The sequence below is a fragment of the Triturus cristatus genome, chromosome 1_2, assembly GCF_964204655.1.
Source record: "Triturus cristatus chromosome 1_2, aTriCri1.1, whole genome shotgun sequence".
NCBI lineage: Eukaryota > Metazoa > Chordata > Amphibia > Caudata > Salamandridae > Triturus > Triturus cristatus.
In genome coordinates, this window is record NC_140580.1 from 730,000,014 (window position 1) to 730,026,929 (window position 26,916).

Below are 26,916 nucleotides of genomic sequence, written 5' to 3' on the forward strand. Positions count from 1 at the left end.
TAGGTCTAAAGTTGGCGAGCATCTTAGGGTCTGCACCAGGTTTTTTTAACAGTGGCAGTACGAGGGCCCTTTTCCATTCCTCTGGAACAGTAGATTAACGAAGGGAGGAGTTCAGAAGTGTTTGAATGATAAGGAGAGCGTCGGAAGAAAGCAAGCGGAGAGTGTTCATAGGAATCGGGTCAAGGGGAGAACCTGAATTGACCCTCATTAAGCAGGCAGACAGCGTGTTAGGATTTAGCAGGGGCCATTCTGAAATCAGAAGTGCTTGGGATTGCGAGCTTAATGAGTCCGAGGTCGGAAGGTCAAGAAGGGGTTTGCGAGGGGGTATAGGGGAAGCGCAAGAAAAGGCAGTGTAGATGGTTTCCACTTTCGATATAAAAAAGTCGGCAATTTCATTGCATTCTGCATCCCCTAACGCAGGTGGAATAGGAGCGGTCTTAGAGCCGGCTAACTTTTTGACCATGGAAAAGAGAGCTTTAGGGCGGTTGATGGCCTTTTCAATTGACTCAGAGACGAACCGGGCTCTGGCCTTTCGACAGGCTTGGTGGTAAAGCTTGAGTGCTGAACGGTAAATCAGTCTGTCGTTCAGGGCATACGTTTTCCTCCAGGATCTCTCTAAATGTTTACATTTAGATTTGGAGACCTTCAATTCATCTGTGAACCATGGGGCAGGGGCATGATGAGGGGTCTGTGGACTTGGGCGCAGCGGTAAGTGAAGGTTATTATTGGAGGTTAACCACTTAGACACTTCCTGAGCCAGAGAGGTGCACTCAAGATTGATGTCGGGGCAGGAATCCATGAGAGAGGCATTGAAGGCTGGAATATTCAGCTTGGACCAGGGTCTGTAGTTGTTCCTAAAGCTGGGAAGGGATGTGCATCTTTTAGTGTCAACGGGCAGAGTGAAATGTATAGCAAAATGATCGGACCAGTCTAAAGGAAGAGCTGGGGAGGAGCAGTCGAACAGAATGTTTGAAAGGACAGGATCAAGTAAGTGCCCTGCCTGATGGGTGGGGCCGCTGTTGCGAAGTGTAAGGTTGATAGCCTCGCAATCAGAGAGAAACATTTTGCTTAGTGCGTTCTGTGTGTCTTCTAGGTGGAGATTGAGGTCTCCCATTTGCTGCCTTCATGGCAAAAGGAGCCACCAGCTCAGCAAAAGAGGTAAGCCACTGTGTAGACTGATCGGGGGGACGATAGATTAGGATGCCCGACAGCATTAGTTGGGGGGAAACTGCTAATTTAAACAGGGCAGCTTCGCAATTAGGAAAAGGGACAGCATCCAAAGAGCAGGCGTGAATATCTTTAAAAATAATCGCGATCCCACCACCTTTTCCTGTGCTTCTATCGAGCCTGGCTATTACATATCCCGATGGTAGAGCGCTAGCTACATCAGGGCCAGAGCCAGCGTGCAGCCACGTTTCCGTTAGGAACAGGGCGTCTGGTTTGGTGGAGGATAGTAAGTTATATATATGGTCACGATTTTTGGGCAAAGATCTGCAGTTAATGTTCCAGAACTGGTAGGGAGAGCTTAAAGGCACGGATGGAGCGGAGTGTTCAGAATAGGAAAAGCTGCAGTTTGAGCATCTTTGAAACAATTTCAGCGAGCAATCAAGCGGTGTGCAAGAGGAAAGGGTAGTATTTAAGCGGCGGAGCTCCTTAGAAGTGTAAGTGATAGGGCTGAGGCGTAGCTGAACGGGTTGGGCATGGTGCCGGGCAGCTGGGCGCTTCAGGGCGCGGACAGGCGCAGACGGGCTTGCCTTTGGCGCGCCGCCGGCGCGCCCGCTGCGCCCGCCCGCTGCGCAGTCGGGAAATGGTGTGCTTTACATAGTGAGAGGAGAGGTCGTCACTCATCACACCACAGGTGCGGTCAGCGAATGAACGAGCCCCCAGCGTCAGCAAACCCTGCCTCCAACGCATCCGATGCTGGTGGACTGTGCGAACAGCGGCCAATCAGTGCGGTGAGACAGGGTGAGTGCGAGTCAGTGTTTTAACAGCTCAGCATTCAGTTTTTAAAAGGGACAGTGCGCAAGAAATAATAATTTAAAAATTGCTGCCTAACAAACCTCCGGCTTCCGCCTCAGAGGAGCAATAATCTCAATCTAACGCGAGCAGGGAGGCGGGATGTTAAATAAGGAAATGGGCGGCACTCATCACACCGCGGCTATCAAAAGCTTTCTCAATGTCGACTACCAAAATACACGCCTCTTCTTTCTGATATGTGTCTGCGTGTTTGAGATATGTGTCTGTCTCAAAAACTCGCAGTAGTCTGCGTATATTGATTGCCGTATTTCTGGCTGGGATAAATCCCGTCTGATCGGTGTTTATTAGCGTCGACATGTGCAAAGGCAGGCGGGAGGCCAGTACCCAACTTAATATTATATAATCTAAATTGAGCATAGCGAGCGGGCGATAGGCTGTGCGGTCCCATGGCGGCTTGCCAGGTTTTAGAAGTGGAATGATCACTGCCTCTCTCGTGGAAGCCGGCAGACAGCCCTCCTATTTTGCCCTATTATACAGTTTCACTAGTCGAGGAGCTAAAAATTCCACCTACATCGAGTAAAATTCTATGGGCAACCCATCAGTACCCGGTGTCTTGTTCCTGGCCATGTGCTTTATGGCCCCACACACCTCCCCAATCTCGACATCTCTGCCCAGGACTTCTGCCGCCTCTGCGTCTACATTCGGAAGCTCCACAGCTCCCATGAACTCCACCACCTCTGCTGCGCGGGGATCTAGCCGACTATGGTACAAGGTGGTGTAGTATTCCAGAAACTGCACATTAATATCCTGCTGGCGATAATAAACCTCATCTCCCGACCTCGAAGTTCGAGTAAATGTAAATGTAAATGTTGTAGACTTGTAAAGCGCACAGCTGCCCCAGCAACGGGGCGTCCCGGCGCTGTAGACCGCTGGGGAACCCGTCCTGGCTATCCCTGTGAGATGGTCCCTTTCTGGGTATCTCCAAGGTGAAACCAGGCATCCCCGGCGTCTGTGGGGGGCCGTTGTAGAGATGAGGCAAGCTTAATGCCCAGAGTTGCCGAGTGTGTTCCTGGTTAGAGTAGGTACCGAGGCGAGAATTATCGAGTCCGTTTTGACCCTGGTCCACGACCCTGCAGTATCGTAGCCCCCCTATGTGCTGGGTTAGCCAAATATGCCAGCAGCGCCCCAGATTTGTCTCTCTCAGCATGGGCTCTGGCGGTGTAAACCTTATAATCGAAGCAACACAGTCCTTAAGCTTGCATTGCCAGTGCCTCTTGAGCCGCGAGGAGGTCTGCCTGCATGTCCACTCGCTCCGGTCTGACTTTATCCACCTCATGGAGCCGATGCTCCCCAGGTTGCACATCCTGCAACAGGACCCTCCGTACTCCCACCACCTCCCCAATGCAGCAACTCCTAACAACGGTCTTAAAAGCATCCCATTCAATAAGTGGGCTTGTCGCCGTATCGGCATTATCTAAAAAGTAGGCTTCAATGGCGGCACCCACTGTGGCCCGAAATACCTGATCTTCCAATGCTTCCAGTCTTAAACGCCAAATGGGTATTTTAGGTCTGACACGGAGCAAGTCCAAGGTCACCAGCAGCGGGTTATGATCAGAAATCGTTCTGGCTAGGTATTCACTCGTCTTAACTCCCCCATGGACATCCGGAGAGCACAAAATCGCGTCCAGCCTAACATGTAGTTTGTGTAATGCGGAGAAGAAAGAATGATCCCTTTCCCCGGGGTGTTGTGCCCTCCAAGTATCGGTCAGCTCCCACCTTTTCTGCCAATTCCGTCTGGTCTCTGCAATTTTGTGTATGGCAGCATCGGGAAGTGGCGGTGAGAATGGTCCCATTCGATGTCAGCAAGACAATTAAAATCACCTCCCAGCAGTATCGAGCCCGTCAGCACTAAGGCTAGTGTCTGCGAGAGCTGAGCAAAGAATGCAGGTTGGTTTATGTTAGGGGCGTATAGACTCCTGAGCGTGATGTTCCTCCCGTCTAACTGCCCTGAGACCACCACAAATTGTCCCTCCGTGTCAATTATTTGTCTGGTACATTGGAAAGGGATTCCCTCCCGCACCCAGATCAGAGTCCCCCTGGCGAAGGCTGAATAAGTAGTATAAAACACCTGTCCCCTCCACCTACACTGTAACACAGCTTCTTCCTTCGTTAAGTGAGTCTCCTTCTGACTAATTATGTATGGATTTTGTGGCGACGTGACATGGTGTGCATCCCTCGAACATTCCAGGATAGGCATTTAATTCCTTGAGTGGATCCCATTGTAATGGCCGTGTCGCAGCCCTAGCAACTTCCCCTATAGCGGCATGCCTGGCCCCAAATAAAAAAAAATAACAAGAAGAACCCCTCAACTTCCCCTCCCCAGGACAGGTACAAACAAACAGTAGTGAGTGTTTGAAAAGTTTCAGCACTCTGTCCATCATCTCCTTGTGTTTGCTATGTTCGCCCTATGTTGGCAGGTTATGCCCAGACGTGGGTCCCTTGCTCACTTTGCCACTAGATTCAAGCTAGCCTGGCTGAAGAGGGCTGTTAGCCTGAAACCGGTCCCAGGATGCTTGTTTGCGGTCCAGGAAAGACATGGCTTGGCAGTTCGGGCTGGACTGTTCCCATGAGGCACAGGGTCAAGACTGATTTGCAATCCAATTAAGTCTCTTACAGGCAGATGGTCTAGTGCAAACGAAGAGATCTGTCCAGCTTGTGGGGTGCATGTTGAATCTATCGCCCATCTACTGTTTGTCTGTCCAGCACTTGCTGTTCCAAGGCGAGTGTGGTTGTCACCATTATGTAGGAATTTGGGTACCACGAGCAGTGCCATTGCATTAAGAATTTTATGTACCAGCACTTCCCCAACCATTTCTATCCCATTAGCAAAATTTCTGGGTTGGGCGTGGAACCTAAGGGCGAAAGCCTCTAGCAAACCACAGATAATTCCCTCTCAAGCTATCACCATCGCTGTTGCCTAGTGCCAAATTCTGTAAAATGTTTTTACAATGCTGCTGCCCAGGGGGTTTTTTAATCATACATTGTTAGAATTGCTGTTAGTCTGATTAGTTTAATGCTCTTTTAGAATTCATTTTAGCTTATTTATTGATGAACTTAACGATTTTAATGTGTTTTTATATGTAATGTTTTTTGATTTGTGTTTGTGTCTTTCATGATTTTGTTAAATCGAATAAAGACTAATGGTACTGGTACTGATTTGCATATAGCTTTGTCTGAACTGGGGTGGCAAAGTGAGCTAAAGAATGATGATGGATTCAACCCAGATCTGTGACTGGGGGTGAGTGTTTGTAAAGTTTCAGCACTCCGTCCATCATCTCCTTGTCTTTACAAACAAACAATATACCATCCAAACTAGAACGTGTGAAAATTAATTCACTGAAAGTGGTGGGGCGTGAAGCTGACACTACTAGACCCATAGCTCACCCGGGCTATGTCCCCCAACATCGTGGGGCAGCTGCTGACCCCAATAATCATAACAATATCTGCAGGCGACGGCTACAGTGTCTGAGTCGCAGCATAAATCGATCCCTGCTGGATTAGAACCCTCCAACTTACGACCTGATGTTCCGTGGTCAGGCTACTTCATCAGCAGTTTGGGGAGTGACGTCTGGAAGATCAATTTCCGAGTCATCAGTGATGCTGCCTGGCTGGAAGTGTTCGGATCTGTCCAATTCGGGGCCACTAGTGATCGATCCCGGGCCAGTCCCTCCATGACTAAGTTCCATAACCGCCTGTAGGTCTTTGTGCCGTTCCACCCTGCACTCTTTAGGAGAGGGGACTCTTACAGATTGCTGTGTTGTGGGCGAAGTCCGGTGTGTCAACTCCGGTGAGGAAGTGCGAGCCTCTTTGCCCTGATGGGTTTCCAGCCACTCCCATGCTTCCTGCGGGGCAGTGAAGAAGTGCGTTTCTGATTTGTCGACTACTCGGAGTCACGCCGAAAACAGCATAGCATATGATATTTGTAATTGTCTGAGTTTACGTTTGAATGCCATAAAGGAAACACGTTGGCGCTGCACTTCCCTGGTTAAGTCTGGGAATATCATCACTTTACTATTCCCAATCTGCATGTCTTGTTTCTTTCGGGCTTGCTGCAGTATATGGTCACGATCCCGAAAATGAAGTAGTCGCACCACCAGTGGGCGAGGCGGGCCCCCAGGCTTGGGTGGTCCAGTCGGGACTCTGTGAGCACGTTCAAATCCATAAATGAAGGAAAGGCCCTCCGGGGCCACCTCTGTCCGAAGCCAGTCCTCCAGGTACCGCACCTCGTTGTCTCCTTCCTCTCACTCTGGCACCCCCACGATGCGCTAATTATTTCTGCGGGAGCATCATTCACTGTCCTCCGCTCTCGCGTCCAGCACTTTGACCTTGGCCTCCACTTTTCTTAGCGACTGTTGCAATGTGTAAACCACACCCGGGACTCCCGCCAAAGTTTTGTCCCTTAGTTCCACTCTCTCCTTGAGCTTGCGGTGGTCATCCTTCAGGAGATTGAGCTCTGTCCCTATTGAGTCAATCTTAGCCTCCAGGGCTGCCCTTGAGGAGGTGATGGCCTGCATGTTGTCCGCCAGGGTGGGCCCCTCTGAAGCTGCATCTTGCCTCGCCTCTGTTGCCTCGTCATCGTTATCAGTGTGATGACCTATAGTCTTAACATCGAGGACTGCATATCCTTTCCTCCTGGACACTCTCCCCATTGCTAAAGGTCCGTGTGCGTCCAGTAGGCTACCCTGGAGTGGTCCCACCAAGGAGCGCAGCCCGCTTGCGGCGTGTTCAGTGCTGAAGTAGGACAGGTCGTAGGGCCCAGTGGTAGTCACCAACACTCCTCACTCTCAGAGTTCTCTCCAGTGCGCTCAGTCCTCCGAAGCCCCTCGTAGTGATGCGGGCCCCAATGCCAGTTCAGAGTTCCGACAACCGTCACCTGCACCACTCCGCAGCGCTCACAGGATACAATCAGGAGGTGTCTCTGGAGCACGTCATCCCGAGGTGATGGCTTCCGTGTTGTCTCTCACTTCAGTCTGTTAATCCTCCCAATCGCCGCAAATCAGGGCTGGACCGTGATACTAGGAGAGCGTACGTCAGCCAGGCCGCCTCCCTAGCCCCAGCAGCTCACCGGGTCATGAGCACGCAGAACAGCTGCAGCGCCCTTCGTAGATATGGCCTGGAGTATCACAGCGGACTCTCGTCTCTCCCATGACCTCTGGGTACTGGTTATGAAGCCGAGAGCCCCCTCGTGGTCCTCGTAGTTGCTGTCCAGTGCTTCCCAGATATTAAGGTCGATATGGCGGACCCAATGTCAGTGGTACACCTCTTGGTGCTGGGGATGTGGCCTGTGAGCCTTGTACGGAAGCTCTGCCACCAGTTCGCAGGCACCAACCTCCCCAAAACGCCGAATCTTCTTACCGCACCTCTCCGATCGTAGTACTCCACTGTTGCCTTCAGGGTTCGTCCCTGCAGCACATGGCCGCCATCTTGTGCCTGGAAGGCGGGTTCGCCAGGTCCGGGATCTTGCGCCAATTCAGCTCGGCAACCGGGCTGTTGCCCTTTATACTCTCGCCAGCTAGGTCCCTCTCGGCAGCCGGATAGCGTCGGCAGCCCGCCTCCACCAATGTCAAAGGCCACCCCCACAGGTCACTTATGGCCGATATGGCGGTCTCAAATCCCTGGACGGAAGCACTGTCCCCAGTCCACAAGCACCAACTTCTCTAGTGCGCCGAATCTGCTTCCCGCCCTTCTCCGATCCTCGGTGCACCGCTGCTGCCGTCAGGGCTCGTCTCTACAACTCATGGCTGCCATCTTGTGCATGGAAGGCGGGTCCGCCAGGTCCCGAATCCCACAAAGATTCAGCCCAGCACCTCACCGTCACGTTGGTGCCCTAGGCACTCTCGCCGATCGGATCCCCTTGGCAGCCAGACAGTGTCTTGCAGTCTGCCTCCAGCACCATTAGAGGGCGCCTTTGCTGGTCACGACCGCCATCTTGCGAACTGCAGGCATCGCCTATCCGCGGGTTCAATCGGCGATTGCAATGCCGCTTGGCCGCCAAAATTTGTCACCCGTAGCTCAGCTCGATCCCCAGCTGTTCCGCCACCTGAATCTAGTTACGGGTTGCCGTTATGTCATCAGGATCTTTGTCGTTGGGGGAGAGCTACGGACGGAGCTCCGGAGTCCGCCTCTCCTCACATCGGCGCTTAGCCACGCCCCTCCCCCCCTTAAGGCACATCTGTTGATGTGTTGCCTTATGCTCTTTCCTTAGCTTCGCAAGACTTCGCACTAAGAACATTCAAAGGTTATGTTTCGGCTCTTTTAGCATTTCTTTGTCTTGCAGATCATTTTCATTGTTTAAGTCCCCGATTGTGATGAGGCTTCCCTCTTCAATATTTACTATGGCTCTGTGGGTACCTAAACTTGGTGCTTACTTTTTAGGTCTCGCCTGCGAACGCAGCGCGGAGCGCTGCTTTCGGCGAGATCTATTGTTGCTGACTTGCCTCGGAAGGGGGACAGGAGATGTGCACGCGCAGGATTTTGGCGGATTTGAGTTGGTGTACGCGCCTACAGCCACGCGGCGTGCACATCTCCTGTCCCCCTTCCCTCGCAAGCCAGCATGCAGTTTCGCTTTCGTCCTCACCAGCCTCCTGTAATTCACGCACGTACAGACAGACACGCGACGTGCACATCTCGTGTTCCACTTCCAAGGCAAGTCATTAATTTTGTGCCATCATACTCACTGTTGCCACTGATCCTTTGAACATTTGCGCTGCAGATCTGGACGATGCTGTTAAAATCTCGGGACGGGGAGCGCTGCGAGCCCAAGTGCCTGTACATGGTGGCGGTAGTGCGTCTGCTTTTTCTCGCTGCTGTGAAGGCTTCCCAAGTGCTACCTCCTTCGATCCAATACGGCGATCTGACGTGCCCGGTACTGCTCCCAAGCCCTCTCCACTGCTCCGGACTGCACCCTAGCGTTAGGTCCGCTATAGTCGGGTCTCTGAACGTGCCCCAGCTATCAGCTGCGTACCCAAACACCCATACCACGCATGCGCCACACGCTGAGCAAGGCACGCTGATGGGAAATCGCCATAGTCCCCATAATTAGATTCACTGCCTCTCTTGCCTCGGTCATCGCATTGCTCCGTGCGAGCTCTCCTACACCCATTCCCATCCTGCCAGACTTATTTGAGTTAAAACTGCACATTTCTTCATTTTTATCTTGAAAGAGACACAGAGAGCAGCTGATACAATTCTTTTGCTTTTAGCTCCATGCTCACTGCTCCAAATTTCCCTCGTTTTCAGCTCCATGTAGAATAAAGGCCGGCGAGCTGTGGGCAATGCTGCTAGTTTAGACACCAATTGCCGTGAGTCATTGGGCGAAACAGCCTAGGAGGCGGGAACAGACGGACAAGGTTGGTTTCAGGAGAGCCCTTATCCAGTTTATTTTAACAAACTTTATTGAACACTTGAGAGTAACCAGAAGACGGTCAAACTAATTCATTCAAGCGTAGTGAAAATCTGAACGTATTATTTAAAAGAATAATGAAAGAATGTTGGCTCGAAGTATGGAAATTAGATGATCGGACTTTAGAAGTGTGCAAGGGTGCATTATAATGTTCAATGGTGCTGTGGCTGCTTGCAATAAGGAAGAGGATGTGGCGAAGCGGCCAGGTTCTAGGTTTCCAGTCTCGGCCTCGGATCAATATTCTGTGATTCTGGGCAAATTACCTAATCCCGCTGTGCCTACAAAAATGAATGCGTTCATGTGTAATGTTACCGGTGCTTTTGTAAATCCCTCAAATTCCTTCTGGTTGAGTTTGTGCTATACAAATCTGGAATAAAAAAATTGAATTTATACACAACTGTTCTGTTTCTGAAGTTCAATTATTTCCTGCTCCCCCCTCTCTTCTCCTTAGTGTGTTTCATGTCTCTCTGCAGCTGTGTGCTCTGCTGGGCAGTGTCTGGAGTCCTATCTCTGGCACGCTCAAACTCTTCACAGGTCTTTAAAGACCAAGTACTGTGGATTTTTTTAAAATTTGGGTTTTCATTAAAATGTTAGCTGTGCAAGGAACACCCTCCTACCAGCTTTCAACGTTAGGCAGAGCTGTTAAAAAAATACTGTTTACATTTTCGGAACTGGTAGTCTGTTTTTTAGCTCCAGCCTGAGCTAGCCACACGTGTGCCCGCTCCTGCACCATAGTAAACGTTGTGTCCTGTCACCCATCACTCTCTGACAATCTCTCCCCTACACCACCCACATTTTAAAACAATCATTTACAATCCAATAGGTCTCGCATTTACGCTACTTTAAGCTATTGGCATTGTAAATGACAATGCCTTTTATTTGTTTTAAAAACGAAAACACAAATAAAAGGCATTATCATTTGCAATGTCAATAGCTCAAACTTGCGTGAATGCGAGACCTATTGCATTGCAAATGCTTGTTTTGATGGCTGCTCTCCTTATGAGCCAGTGATTAGCTGTGAGTTGCAGATGTTGGCATTAAATATAATTTTTTGATTGCCATTACTTTGGCTGAGCGTGTGAGTGAGCTGCATTTATTTCAGTTCAAAAAACCATAAATTTTCACAATAAAAAAAAATATTTACAATTCAAAAAACATCACAGGGAAAAATTTAAAACAACGACTGATAAAACTTCAGCAAAAAACCATTCAAAACATCATGTTACCTCCTTAAGAAAAAGTTAAGTAGATTAACATTAGCATTCCCTGACAATCCTATGCAAATGTCAATCATATCACTTTCTAATCATGATAGAGCACCTTATGAAGTTTACTACTGCAATGCAGATGTCAGAGGAGGTCAGTGAGTGCAAATAATGACAACCATCACTATATTAACAAGGACGAACATTCCTTAATAATGGAAGCAGAAATCTAGTTCTCACTGACTTATATAATGTGCAAAATAGTAGGAAGAGCATCGTGTTTTGCCTAGAAGAGTTATCACATGGGCAAGGCGTAAGCTTGTCCATCCATCCTCCTTAACAAGGGAACATTAACAAATAGTGCACTGTGCATAGCCGGAACCTAGTTAGGTAAAATCTAATCTGGGGCTTTGTGGAAAAGGTTAGATAAAATTGTGGAGGGGCAGAAGGCAGGTGATGCACTCCCATATCTCCTCGCTGAGGACAATTACGCATGTTAGCCCTGGTAAGAAAAGCCTATTTAATAATGGCCTTAGCATTTGGAGGAATTCTTTCTGGGTTTTCAAAGCAGTATCCTAGACCTATCTCTAGGTACTTTCCCTTCAGTAGTAGAGCCAGGGGATCTTTAGAGCCTTATGTGTATTAAGACAATCCTTAATAACGTCTTTTGAAAGCTCTAAGTCTTCTGAAAGCCAGATCTTAGCCCATAAATACAATGGGGCACAGCCAATACGGTCTTCTATGAACTCTTGGCCCAGTTCAGCATGGCAGAGTAATGTGGGGGCACTTTTATGTACCATCAGTAATCTCTTAGATTTATTCTCTACTAGTTGGAGCTGTTGACTTCTGTTATACCCCCAAACTCTGGCCCCATATGTGGCAATAGTAAGGCATTTAGCTCTATAATGAGTTGTTAATTCATTCACTGGTTTATGCCCCAGTTTACAAGCAGCCCGAAATAAAGCATCCACAGTCACGAGAAGTTACAAATGTTTTCTATCTTCTTTCCCAGAACAATAAAAGTTTTGATATTTGTGGTCTTTGGGCCACTTACCATTATGTATGATTTAATAAACTTAACGTTTTAATCAAGGGATGTCATAAAATCAGTTAAAGCATCAAGCTCTCCTTGCCAATAATACTGTATCATCTGCATATGAAAGCAGGGGAACAAAGTTATTACCAATTTTGGGGAAATCAAGGTCCCTATTTAATAAAAAGGCCTCCAGCCCATTTGTATAGATTGATAACAGGAATGGGACTAAATTCCATCCTTTGGAACCCCCTCCGTGGAGATGATTGGGTGAGTTTTTTCCACCTCACTGCCATACCTTACTGTGACTGTGGTATTTGTATGGAACCTACGGAGAAGGGTTACTGGTGCTTTTTCGACATCCATGTCTTCCATCATAACCCACAATTTGCCCCGTTAACGGTATCAAAAGCACTAGATAAGTCCATGAAGGTCAGGTGAATAGAGGTCTTCATGGACCTCACTTGCTTACTGATAATTAGATCAAGGGGCACCCCATCTGGGCCAGAGGCTTTCAAACAAGTGCCTTGTGCTAGACTCACCTCTACCTCTTGAACTGTGATGGACAAACTAAGCTGTGTGGCTTTGGTTAGGTCAAGGGGTATTTCCCGTGAGTCCTCTGCTATCATCCTATGTGAAGGGTTAAATATATTGGAAAAAATGGGTTTCTCATGCTTCACCCAAGATCAATGAGTCCATCTGTCTCACATCCATGGTGAACATTGTGCAATTAATAATTTCCCAAACTTTTTCGAATCTTTAAGGGAACCTGCTCTTTCTAAATCCTCCCACGCCACCTTCCTCCATTCCATCTTGCTGTATTTGATCACCTTTTTTTATTTACTCCTTGTGATTTTTATTAGTTCTCTATCACAAGGAGTGGTCTGTAGGGCTTTTTTTTGTTCCTTATGAGCTTTGGAGCATTCAGTGTTGAACCAGCGCACCTCTGAGGCTTGCTTTTGAGGGATATTCTTGACTAACCTCTGGGCAGTGTCGGTACAGAGCTGCTCAAAATCCCGTACTCTTTCAACCGGGGTAGAATCTGGCTTCATGCACCCGACTATAAGATTATAGTTTCTTAGGATGATATCTTGTTAAAATTTTAATGGGTTTACCTCATCCCATTTCAACCTAATTCCTTTATTAGGTTTATTGAATCGGAGGTTCATCACTGGGCCCCATCTTAGGCTTTATGTTAACCGAGACAATGAGAGGGTAGTGGTTACTGGAGCAGTTTGGCATGACCTTAAAGTCCTGAACAAGGGATGTATAATTATTTGTCATTAACATAAAGTCAATAGAACTGTCCGTACCAAAACCAACATAAGTTGGGCACTGCAAAAGGGAATTGTGGGCAAAATTATTTAAAAAAAATAAAGTTGTTTACTACCAAGATAAAATGTAGGGCTTCCTTCAGGGGTGAATGATTAAAATGTGCCATGCCTTCTTCTACTATCTCTCCACACCTCTTTCATACTTTCCCTTCACATGAACTTGTCAGAAGAACCGAATATTACAACAATTATTTTGTCCAGCTGTTACACCAACATCAATTAGTGGTCAACACAACTGATTGTTGGGTATGTGGTCTTCCAGCCCACACACATAATAAATACTGTGCTTACTGGTTGTGCAATTAAAATCCCCGACCCATAAAATGCCTTAATGGCTGCCACTTAGCGGAGGCTTGGGCAATTTCCGTTTGCATTGACTCTATTACTTGTCTCTTATCAAAGATATTATAGTACAAGTTCACCAATAGTATTTCAACCTTGGTCAGTTCAGAGATCGCTATTAATTGATACTAGGGGGATGAGCATATGCATTTGGCTTTTACAGAAGCAAATTTTACCGCAATAAGCACCACAATACCGCCCTTGGCCCTTGCTGATGTGGATGGGATTGCAGGGACGCAGAAGGAGCGATACCCATCTATAAAATTATCATCTGTGGTCTCGGTTTCTTGTAAGCATAAAAGGTCAAAACCTCCAATAAAGCCCAACCAATCCTCATTTCCCAATTTTGAGCGGACTCCCGCTATATTCTATGTTAGATTTTTGAAATTAGTAGTGGTGTCACCTTGCGGAACCTGCCCCAAATTTACATTAACAGATGCATCTGATTTACCAGCTGAAGTAAACAAAGCTGTTTCTTCAGATACATCTTCTCCCTCAAAACTCATTTCCCGTTGATCATTACTTAAAACATCTGAACCCCACCACCCCGTCTACCGGGCAGGGCAAACCCTGCTGTCAGTCTATGTCAGTTAGGCCAGATAGTGCTTCAATACGATTTGACTGGTTAATAGGCTGCAAGTGCGTAAAATTAAGGTGTTTAGGCTGAATTTGGTCTTGCCTCTGTTGAGAGCATGGTCCTATATGGGGGGGGGGGATAAAAGAAACCCAGTGGATATGCCCGTATGGGACCATACTCACCCATCACTTCTGTAAGGCTTGTCAACACAAAAAGCACACACCTAGGGTCCTTGAAGTTTAAGACCACACAATCTCCTTCTACCGATTTCGGTGCACAGCCTAACCAGCTAACCCACCGTCCCTTGATATTATTGATTAACTTCATCTGACATCCTGTTTTATTAATGCACCAATGGGCTGATTTATTTATAAGACTTTGACAGTCTTCGTGATAGCCCAATGGCAACAGAGGAAATCCTGTTTATATCAAAGTATAAGTGGTTCTATCTGGTGGTAAATTTAGCAGGTCCTTCGCCCCTTCTCCTCGAGTAGGTGCATATGTTGTACAATTAGGATTGACGCGATGCTGTCTATTGTTACACTGCAAATCCTGACCAGATTGATTAGCCTTAGTGGTACTGACCCCCGAGTCCCACTTTATGATTGTTTTCTATGTGGCACTGTCTCCCTGAAGTCCCTTTCAATTACCAAATTAAACTTATTTTGGCAAGGCTCATTCACATTCTGGGTGTGTGTTATTGATGGGAGGGTACCCTGTTTGTGGGGGACGACTGCCTGTTTATTAGTGTGAATGACCTCATCCCTCATTGTGCTATGTTCTGTTTTCTCTTTTAAGTCCCTCACCAAAAAACGGAGCTGTTCTTCAATAGATACCAAATGTTCTAAGATAGGTTTCAGGGCCTCCAATATCGGTTAACTAACTATTAAAAAAAGACGAGTCCACTGGCTCTGGTGATAACCCCTACCTGCTCCACCTCTTATCCTAGTGACGTTCCCCTTTGAGGAATCTTATTGGATCTTTTTCAACACGGGGCACTGCCCCTCTCATTTAAAATCCACCTCTGCCCTTTTTCTTTTCCCCCCATAGCTTGTGGGCATATCGTCTCCCACTCGATCAGGACAGGGTTTTGTGAATTATGTATACTCGCAGTTGCAGAGACATTAGTATTATCAATAAAGTTCACTGTTGGAGACAGTGGTACCGAAGCCCTGGGCTCAGTGTCGCTAATAATAGCTGCAGAATCCTGGGGAGATATTGATGGAGTAGGGACTAGTGATAGTCTTGTGTTTGTTCCGTAAATTTAATTTCCTTACTGATTACACCCACAACCTTTTGCAAGAAACCGTCTAAAGTACAAGCATTGGCATAGCCAATAGGTCTCGCCTTTGGGACCTTATAAGTGTTTAGCCATGCAACAGTTGCATAACTAAATACTTATAATGTCTCAAAAGCGAGACCTATTGGCTATGCAAAGCGGCCCTGAAAGTGAAAGTGATGGCGATCACGATCAAACATCAAAGCGGCCCGCGCACATGCACTGTAGCTCTAGGCTGGCCTGGTAGCACTTTTTGGAGCCCTCTCAATAAGTCTTGCCAGACCAGCGCATGCGCTGGGTCAGGCGAGACCTAATAACTGGTAGAGTTTGGGGCCAGTGTGATTTTTAGGTCTCGCCTGACCCAGCCCATGCGCTGGTCTGGCGAGACTAATTGAGAGGGCTCCAAAAAGGGCTACCAGGCCAGTCTAGAGCTACAGTGCATGTGCGCGGGCGCGCGCGCCGCGCTTTACCGCAATTATTTTCTCTTTTGCGGCCGCTTTGATGTTTAATCGCAATCGCGATCTCTTTCGCGGCCGTACGGCCGCTTTGCATAGCCAATAGGTCTCTCTTTTGGGACCTTATAAGTATTTATATATGCAATTGTTGCATGGCTAAACACTTATAAGGTCCCAAAGGCGAGACCTATTGGCTATGCCAATGCTTGTTCATCTTCCAATGGTTTCAATCTCAATATGCCTAATGCTTAGTGTCAAAGTGAACAGGGCACAGCTTCACCACAGGAATACTTATTTAGTCCTTTACGGGATGATAAAATAAATATATTTTCAAAAGTTAGCACTGGCAACTTACAGCCAGCTATAGCAATAATCGGATGGCGGGGCCAAGAGGTCTGGCCCAGCCTCATACAACCACAGACGGGCACACCCTTGTCCCAGGCTTCACCTGGCGCTAAAATAGCGTCACTCGGAGGCCCCCTTCTCCTCAGTGGACGGCACAAAGGACTCTGGGTGACCGAGTCCCTCCCCAGAACGAGAAGCTGGCGAGCTGGATGCTTCTCCTCCCCTGCAGCAATGCGTCCAAAGCAAGTAATCCAGAAGGAGTGCTGGGAAAGCATCGCGTAGATGTGGCCCCTGGATCTCCACGACGTTCACTCAGGCCAGAGGGCCAGCTCCAGCTCCAGCCAAGCCGTCCAATGACCAGCTGCCTGCCTCCACTCCGTCTCCCGGGGAAGGCTGCCATGCCCTCTCGAGCAAGGCAAGACAACCAATCGCTGAAGTCCGGTCTCCTGGTCTATCTGGACAACAAGGCACTCCCGCGGTGGCAGACCACCCAGCAAAGTCCCCCGCTCCAGATGGAGCGCTGGGCCGACACAGTCCGCCAGCATCTCCAAACCGGGCGGTGCATCCATCTGGGCCACACAGCCAAAAGGGTCCCAGTCACCGGGCCCCGCGGGAGCCTGGTGCCTGCTCCGGTCTCGACCCGCCACACCGCAGTCCTCACCAAGTTCAGGAGGGCGCAGCGGTCAAGCCGTTGAGTCACAATCAAAGCAGGCCTGCCGGCCTCCAAATGCCTCAGACTTCCCGAGACCAGCTGAGACCCGCTAGGCAGTCACCGCTCACCGCCAGCCCTCGTCCCCTGCCCGGGCTGTCCTCGGACCCAAGCAATCATCAACATGGAAAGAGGACTTCAGGCATTGTGTGCCGTGCCCCCAACAACCATACCTACCTTTTATCTTCTGTCTTATCCCACTAAGGAAAAGGAAAGACTCCATTGGGTGGATCCTCTTAGGATGGTCAGTTAATATTTAGACAGGACCCAGGATTTCTGGTCTGCTGATCAGCTCTTTATAATGTGTGTTGGTGTCAAAGAGTGCAAGGTTGTCAGGAAGCAACCCCCAACACTGTATCATTCATGGGGCACACATTCAAAATGGTTTAAACCACATGTGACCAACAAAAAGATCACCAAGACTTATATGACTTTTCTTGTTTCTTAATCGAGTAGTCCTAGTTCTTAGATCGCATTTCTGTGACAAAATGTTGGGCTTTAAAATATCTAAAGTCAGTCTGTTGCTTTAAATAAATTACACATTGTTCCACTTGTAAGCATTTTTCTGATTGAGCTATCTATCTACATCTTTCTGAATATTTGATTTCAGGGCCTAGGATGCTGTAAAGGTGGTAGGCTGAGTGAAATATAGCCATAACCTCACTTGGAGTGAAATCTAGTAATATCCACATTGGTTAGCAAAATCAAGATAAAAGGCATAGCAACAACATCACCATGCTCAAGACGAAAAAGTGCAACAAGTAGAAGATCAAATGAAGATGAGATTCTAAATACAGTATCAATTCGAATCCACCGGCTGAATTTCCTTCACTAAACTATGGCTATTGTAGAGAAAATCGAGATTGTGGATTATAATACTTATTTATAGCTTCCTCCATAAATTGAAGCATTTTCATTTCTTTTCAGATATTATGTTAGGCCTTAGTCCAAAATACTGCTCCACATGCAGTTGGTTTGGACACCTTGATAAATCACTAAGAGCCACCAAGTTCTTGCCTATTGAACTTATTTTGGTTGTTTATTCCTGTTGGTTTATTACCTTGCTGTATTCTGCGCTGTTGCTTTATTGCTAGATTCAGAGTTTATAAATACTTATGCAAATATACACACTGCTCCCCCTATAAGTGCAGCTCACAAAGGTAGGTAACATAATTTTGTGGGTTTGTTTAATTCTTGAGACAAATCTTTTTTCCCATTCGAAAAGTAATGAATGTCTTTGGGTTCAGATTTGCATACTATACCAATTGTGTTGAAGGTTGTCATCTATTTCTTTGATGTGCTTAACCATATTAACTCCTACACCCAGGTCTGACTATTCACTGCACCTTTAATCTCCTTGTGGCTCTCTTCATAGTGAACTTCGGCACCTCAATACACGTGTCACTTGAAGCTGTTGCATTTTGAGATTTTTATAGGTTTAACTAGTTTTAGATATTGCGGGCAAACTTGTTCACATTATTTATTCTACTATTTTCCCATTGTTCTTTGCTTTTCTTCCTCCCTCAGTCTGATGGAAAGATTTTATGATGTGAACAGAAATGGAGTATTAGCTTTTATTTCACTAGAGCAGAGAATGTCACAATCGGTACCACTTGGTTGCAGTTTCTTCCAGTGGGGAATAAGCAACAAAAATAGGCCACGTCTTGTTGGATAGTATTATGTATTACTTGGTGTGATGACATGGAACAGTTCCAGATTGCCTCAGTTCACAAATCACCAGCATGTATGCAGCTGTTGAGATTCTGCTTTAGGGAATGTGAATTAAAAAGATGTACATGGCAGAACTTCTTTATGGCCATAGGTATTCTGTGTCAGTAGTCTTGTGCTTAGTAGAATAGTTATCCATGAGAAATATCGCCTCCTTTCAAAGGTGTAGCTTGTAACTTTCCTGTACCACTAGTTCTAATAGATGTAATTTCCTCAGCAAAGTCTTTCCCCTTGAAATTGCCCAGCATCCACCTTGAGGCCCTGACCATCAAACACCAAGGTTCTTTTTTGAAAGTGAACTTTGTGTGGTTCTTAGCTTTTCTTTCTTATTGACTTAACAGACTAGCCATGATCTTTGGTCATCTATAGGCTGAAACTGACATTTCCAAGATGGTTAATTAATAAAATGATTCAAGTGCAATATAAACTATGCCTGGTTGTAAAATCAATTAAATAAGAACAAATAAAACAGATGGACAAACCATGCATGAAGTAGTTTTTTTTTTTAAATCAGCAGTATGCAGACTAGAACACAGGCGGTTGGGCCATCTCAACAGTGCTTTCCCACTACACCACAGAAACCAAGATTGAAAAGGAGCAGAATACAAATTTACACGCAGACTAGCACATGTTAATATTAAACCACAAATAATATGAGTTTTAGATCGATCCTGCTAAAGTGTAATTGAACTATAAAAATCTTATTTGGGGGGGAAAGAATGTTTTGCGTTCTCTTCATAGTACTTCATGTCGGTGTACAATATGCGTGTTTTAACATTTGTCTTAAATGTCTCCTTACGTGCTAGCTTTGTCTTTCCTATCTCCCAGGCCCTCCCCTGTCCTACCTTAGAACAAGAAGCACAGCCAGTCTGACAAATCTAGAACATCAGATCTATGCTAGAGGTACAGTACTTAACTGTAACAGCATGCTTTATTCTGATGTTCATAGAAATGTGTAGTTTTCGGTCTTTTGTTGAATCTCATATTTCCACATATTAAAATCAGCTTTCATACAAATACATGGATTTACAATTGTTTTCTTAAACAGTTACACAACCGCAGTATGTTTTTAGATAAAATGTGTGTAGTTACTGTTGCATTATTCAAACATCTTTTTTGTTCATGTTTTGCTGATTGTCAATCAAATGGCACTGACTAGAAGGTGAACTATATAAGGGAGTACAATAATAGATTCAATAAACTGTTTAAACTAGGGGCTGATAAAATCTTTGCAATGTTTGGTAAGACTATTGTAGGAACTACATTGTTGTTGAGCAGTTGGAAGTTTAATATTTAACTTGTTTGTATCACATTTTGTGATCTTAAATGAAGATTGAATAAGTAAAGAACTGAATTACCATTATAACATTTAATTGTCACAGATGTCTAATTTTAGTGAGATATTCTTCTAAGTGTTGTCTTACGTTTTAAACTTGCTGACATGCTTGGTATGGAAAGATAGTTTTACCAAAAATCTCGGGTGTTTTTAGTCTTTCTATAAAACTCTCATGAAGATCTGTTAGTTCAGTATATCCGTACTCTTCTTGGCAACAGGCAAGTTTGTACTTGTGTGCTCATTAACATCATTTTTGTTTTAACAACCTTTTTCTTCAGTGGTATGCCTAGTAAAGCAAACATCAATGAGAATACTTTTTTTCCTGAACTTGACCTTATGCGTAGATCTAAACATAGGCAGTGCTAACTTTGTCATTCTGTGGGACCCTTCCAAACCTGCTAGCAAAACGGGGTTTTGAATATGAGATTACTGAAATCCAGTTTGTGGTGTAAGCAGGACCTACCACTCAGAGTGATCATTAGAACTCCAGAGCCACAAAAAATACCATGAATTAGAAATGGTAGGTATTTGTAGGTTGTGAAAACTAAGTTAGGATTGGTTCTATGGTGCAAAAGATGAATTGTGCACACACCTATGAACCGTTGAGTTCAAATCCAAAGGTGCTGTGTATGGCCTTCAGCATTTTGCTCACTCCCTTCCCTAGGATCTTCATTTTCCATTGATCCAGGGATTGTTATTGCCTTGTTCGCCAACACCAATGCATTCTTTAGAGATTCCACAACTTTGGAGTACTTAAGGCCGCCACTTTTGAGCTTTTCCATTATACAATGAGCTGGCTTGATATAGTAAAGGAATACACACACCTAAAAACACGTACCTTGGTATGCCTTTGGGCTAGGAAAGTGCTGAACCTTCAGAGTGATGACTACTAATGGTCTCAAGTTGTTCGTGCAGTCTTCCACCCTATCATCCACAACTGTCTTAAGCTTTTGTTCTGACAATGAGCACGTAATTTTTCTTACGTCTTAGATTTATCTTACCCGGCACTTTCCATTATTAAAGCTCGAGATGTGCTCACCGTGCACATTCACAGCCCTTTGTAGGGGAACAAATAGTTAAGCTTGTTGAATTAGCAAGATACATTCCAGTATTGTAGGGGCATCCTAAATAAACTCCACTTTTCTGACTGCTTGGAGACTTAATAAGTATAATACTATTTCATTTTGTTGGAATGCTAATGTAAGTGTCTTCACAAAGGGTAAATCATACCACCAAGAAAGTGCTCTTTAAACCCTGGTTACTGCAGAATGCAATTGGAAGCCTGTTAAAGGGTTTCAGAAAAAGGAGTCTATTTCTTCCATTAGGGAATAATTCCACCTCTGAGTTCAACCAAGAACAGGTTACATTAAAGCTGCATGTTTTTTACACAGATCACATTATGGTGTAAAACTAAATGTAAGACTGGAGATGCTGCTCAGGTTTTTTATGGAGTAATTAGGAGCAGAATTTTCTTCATCAGGTTATCCTCCTTATTCAAGCCAGGCCCGTTCTCTGGCTTCCAACAGGCCTTTCGTTGGAAGCACCTTCAAATTATCATTGCGCTTATTGATCAAAAATAGGGAGCTATCATTATACCATTATGCTAATGCGCTCGAGGGAAACAGAGACACTCTTGAGGTTGGACAAAACATTAAAAAAATGGATCGCAGGATCAATCCCTCAGGTGCTGTTCAAGAATACTAAAAAAATTCTTTGAGGTCATAGGATTGATTGAAAATCAGTTTCTAAGTCGTAAAAAAGATTCAAATATATTTAAATATTCCTTCAAAAATTGAAATCCAAACACAAGGCCTACACGCGTTTCACGACACACAGGTCGCTCAGCAGCAGGGCAAATCCTCAATTACAAATACTACATTGTTTGTTTTCAGATGTTACGAATAACGTGAAAAAAAAATAAAAAATAAAACATTTGTAGAAGTAGAAAACATAAAAGCAGAGTGAAAAAAGGATTTGAAAACAGGAAAAAAATGAAAAGCACAACATGATAGAATTAATGTTTATCTGAAGATATACACATTATTTTGTACCAATATGTAACAAAACAAAAAATAAAAGAGACACTCAACATCTCTTTTTAGATTCTTATTCACCAGCACCACCTATGTGTGGCAGGGATTATATGATACATTAATCACCATCCGCAAAAATCATGAAAATAAAAACGACATTTATAGTAGCTAGAAAAATAAAATAGCAAAAGGAGAATGTTTTTAAGAAGCTTAAAAAGAAATTACAGAGATTATTTGAGAAGAGCACAGAAGAGAAAAATACACTGGGATGATGTCGCGGTATCTACTTAGATGCCGCCCCTGCGCGCTGACGTCAGTTCTGTCACGAATTTCCACGCTAGAAGTGCAGAGCCACGCAAAACAGTAACCACTGATGCACACAACTAGGGCCCCAGAAGGGATTCCTTATCCCTAGAATTCAGTTTTCATAGCGGGGAGGATGGATGGGGATGTAAGGGATCTATAACTAATATATGTCTCTTACAGATACATAGTTACCGAAGGTAAGTAACTTGTTCATCTGAAAGAGACTATTAGTTATAGATTCCATACCTTAGAATAGATACCCCAGCAATGCCAACCCCGGAGGAGGGTTTGCTAACCAAGTTCATACCAGAAAGGCCTGGAGGACAGAACGGGCAAAGTAGCCGTCCCTCTGGACTTGACTCTCCAGGTAGTAGTGCCTGGTGAACGTGTGCATAGATGGCCACGTGGCCGCCTGGCAGATGTCAATAAGTGGGGCTCCACGTGACAAAGCAGGAGTTTCAGCCGTAGCTCTAGTGGAATGAGCCCGCAGCCCCACTGAAAGTTCCTTTTTTGCCAAAGCAAGACAAATCTTTACACAAAGGACAACCCATCTTGAGATGGTACGCTTTTGGACAGCCTGACCTTTCTTGGCACCCACATGGCCAACAAAGAGTTGATCATCCACCCGGTAATCTTTCGTGCGGTCAAGGTATAAAGACAGCGCACATTTAGACTCCAAGCCTCAGGCCATCATGGGCATCCAGTGGAAGGCAGGATACGCCATCACCTCCCTCCTTGGCAGTCAATAACATCAGACCAGTGGGTACTTCAGATAGTCCAATGGGACTACTCCCTTCACTTTCTGACAACCCCACCACCCATGCCATCCATTTACGATCAGCTGATGGAAGACCATCTCTTCTTGCTCCTTCAAGCAGTTCAGGTTCTCTTGGGCGAGGAAGTCATAGAGAGGTTGCCTGCATCAGAAGTAATTTGTGGTTATTATTCGCGCTACTTTCTGATGCCAAAGAAGGATGGAGGACTTCGTCCTATGCTGGATCTGTGCCTTCTCAATCTCCTCTTGAAAAAGAAGAAGTTCGAAATGCTCATGCTTGTCCAAGTTTTGTCCTTCCCACCAGTCCACAGATGCTATCTGGGGTTCACAGTGGGCCAAGAATGCTTTCAGTTTGCTAGGCTACCTTTCGGCCTTACCAGCGTGTTCACCAAGGGGATGGAGGTGGCCGCAGCTCATCTGCAGAGATCGGGTATTTCAGTCTTCCCCTACCTCAATGACTGACTGTTGAAGACTTATACACTTCCTTTCATCTGAGCTGTTTTGGGCCTAGCCTCAGTAGCCGTGAGTCCAGAATTTTCAGGCTGTGATTCCGATGTTTCAGCCTTTATCCCGGGTTACGGTCAGGTTGGTGCTGCGGCTACTGGGTCTGATGGCCTCCTGCATCCTGCTGGTACATCACGCCAGGTGGCGGATGCGGGCTCTGCAGTGGGACCTGAAGTTTCAGTGGGCCCAGCATCGGGGCAACCTGTCCGCCCATGTCTTGATCTGCAAGACAGTTGCAGTGGTGGCTCACGGACCGCGATTGGGTCAGTGGCAGATCCCTCTCCCCACCCCAACCGGAGCACGTAGTGCTGACGGATGCGTCCCTCCTGGGATGGGGGGGCCACATGGGAGTGGCGGAGATCGGAGGCCTCTGGTCTCCGGTGGAGTCCCGGCTCCATATCAACCTATTGGAGCTGCGGGCGATCCAACTTGCACTGAAGGCATTCCTTCCCTCTGTTCGGGGAAGTGTAGTGCAGGTGTTCACAGACAACACCACCGCCATGTGGTATTGCAACAAACAGGGCGGAGTGGGGTCGTGGACCCTTTGTCAGGAGGCTCTGCGCCTCTGGACATGGCTGGAACATCAGTGCATCACCCTGGTGGTTCAACACCTGGCGGGCTCTCTGAACGCCAGGGCGGATGAACTCAGCCGCCGGTGCATGATGGATCACGAATAGCGTCTGAACTCGGACGTGGCGCAAGGACTCTTTCGACAGTGATGAGAGCCTTGGTTAGATCTATTCGCCACCGAAGAGAACGCGCAATGTCATCAGTTCTGCGCATTGGAGTTTCCAAGGCGGCACTCGCTCGGAGACGCTTTTCGTCGCGAGTGGAGTTGCGGCCTGTTGTACGCCTTTCCACCTATACCACTTCTGCCCAGAGTGCTGAAGAAGATCAAGCGTGACCGGGCCCAAGTCATCCTTGTGGCTCCGGATTGGGCACGAAGATACTGGTATCTCGAGCTACTCAGTCTATTACTTGATCCCTCGATTCGACTGCCTCTTCAGGAGGACCTTCTGTCGCAGCAGCAGGGGACAGTCCTCCACCCGAACCTGTCCAGCCTCCACCTCCATATGTGGAGATTGAGCGGCGACATTTGATGCCATTTGACTTGCCTCCTGAAGTCTGTGATCTCATTCTGGCAGCCAGGCGTCCCTCCACTAAAACGGTATACGCCTGCAGGTGGAACAAATTTGTGGCATGGTGCACAGCAAAGGCTGTGGATCCCCTTTCCGCCCCTCTTTCTGAGGTTCTCCTCTTTCTTCTTTCCCTGGCCCAGCAGGGCTCTGCTCTGGGCACCCTCAAGGGATATCTTTCAGCTATTTCTGCTTTCTTACGGCTTCCTGATCAGCCTTCTCTTTTGAAATCCCCCTGTTGTTGCTCGATTCTTTAAAGGCATTACGCATATGTTTCCTCCTGTCCCTTTCGTAATGCCTCAGTGGGATTTGAATCTGGTGTTAACCTATCTGATGTGCTCTCCCTTTGAGCCACTTCATAATTGTCCCCTTCGTCTTCTGACTTAAGAGACTGCTTCCTGGTTGCCATCACCTCTGCTAGAATGGTGAGTGAGCTCCAGGCTCTATCTTCTAAGCCTCCTTTCCTTTCTGTCCATCCGGACAAGGTTGTTCTCAGGACTCGTCCTTCCTTTCTCCCTAAGGTGGTAACTGCTTTTCACATCGGACAGTCTGTTACACTGCCCGCCTTCTTTCCGCCTCCGCATCCCTCGAAAGAGGAAGAGAGGCTCCACTGTCTGGACCCAAAACGAGTGCTGTCCTTCTATCTGGACCGCACAAAACAGTTCCGGGAGGACGACCAACTCTTTGTTGGCTATGTGGGCGCTAAGAAGGGGTGGGCAGTGCACAAGCGAATCATCTCTCGGTTGGTCGTTTTGTGCATTAAGGCCTGTTATTTCTTGGCTAAGAAGGATCCTCCTGTGGGGCTGAGAGCCCATTCCACCCAGGCCACGGCGGCTACTACTGCCCTGGGACGGGGAGTCCCTCTGCAGGACATTTGTCCGGCAGCAACGTGGGCCTCGCTGCACACGTTTGCCAAGCATTACTGCCTGGACAGCCAAGTCCGGAGAGACCGCTTCTTTGGCCGTTCCGTTCTCCAGGATTTCCTGGTGTGATCTTGGTTTGCAGACCCACCACCGGGGTTGGTATTGCTGGGGTATCTATTCTAACGTAAGGAATCTAACTAACGTGTTTCTTTCAGATGAACAAGTTACTTGCCTTCGGTAACGATATATCTGTAAGAAACATTAGTTAGTTAGATTCCTTACCGCCCCACCCATCCTCCCCGCTCTGCGAACTGATATCTAGGGTTAAGGTCATCCCTTTCAGGGCCCTAGATTCATGGCACCAGTGTTGGTCTCTTGCATGGCTCCGCGTTCCTGGCGCGGAAAACTATGTACAAGAACTGACGTCAGCGCGCGAGGGCGGCGTCTAAGTACTCCGACGTCATCCCGGCGATCGCGACGCCGGACGCGGAGCCGCAGACGACACCTAGCGACGCGCAAGGGTATTGCTGACAAAAAATCTTTCCGGATCCAGCCTGACGCCTGGGGATATTCTAAGGTAAGGAATCTAACTAACTAATGTTTCTTACAGATATATCGTTACCGAAGGTAAGTAACTTGTTTGTCACCTCTGGGCTGGGAAGGCTACATGGGATGGTAGAGATCAAAGGGCTCAAGTCTCCTCGAAAAACCTACTCCACATAAATCTGTTAAAGCTGCTTCCCTCCCCCTGGAATTGATGGATTTTTTTCATCTATTAAGGGAAGGCTGGTGAAGGTTCTCATAGATATAACCACCATCATGTAGTTTGAAAGCATCAAGCAGGGCACAGTGGGGTCCTGGGCCCTTTGCCAAAATTCTCTGCACCTCTGGAGTTGGCTAGAGTGTCATGGCATCTGCCTGATTGTGAAGTACTTGCCAGAATCTTTAAACGCCAGAGAGGAGAACCTCAGACGGTAATGCCTGGTGGACCTTGAATGGTGGTTGCATGTCAGTGTGGTACAGGACATTCCGACAGTGGGAGAACCCTGAAATTGTTTTTTGCCACTGCCAAGAATGCACAGTGCCACAACTTCTGCACGTTGAAGTTTCCTAGAAAGCTCTCTCTAGGAGATACGTTCAGGTTAGAGTGGAGCACAAGACTTCTGTATGCCTTTTTGCCACTGACTCTTCTGCCCTAAGTTCTGAAGAAAATCAGAAGTGACCAGACCCAAGTCATGCTAGTGGCTCTAGATTGGACTAGGAGAATATGGTACCCGGAGCTTCTGGGCATGAGCATCTGTCCTCCGATCAGGCCATCACTTCCGGGGGATCATCTGTCACAGCAGGGCAAGGTTCTGCACTCGAACCTGCACAATTTACACCAATATGCATGGAGATTGAGGGGTGATAGTTACCTGCTTTCAATCTACCACCTGAGGTTGTGGATGTAATCCTTGCTGCAAGGTGCCCATCCACAAAGTCCACTTATGTTGGGTTCTGGGACAAGTTTGTGGGCT

At 46.7% G+C, this 26,916-nt stretch overlaps 1 protein-coding gene across 2 annotated transcripts in view; it reads left to right on the forward strand.

The window, feature by feature from the left end:
• The window catches only part of VPS13D (vacuolar protein sorting 13 homolog D), a 2,738,381-nt gene that overhangs the window by 1,278,828 nt on the left and 1,432,637 nt on the right, over positions 1–26,916 (forward strand). For both annotated transcript variants that reach the window (XM_085608633.1, XM_085608634.1), the window contains exon 40: positions 19,275–19,349. In XM_085608633.1, the coding sequence (XP_085464759.1) occupies positions 19,275–19,349 (75 nt within the window). The remainder of the gene's footprint in view (positions 1–19,274; positions 19,350–26,916) is intronic.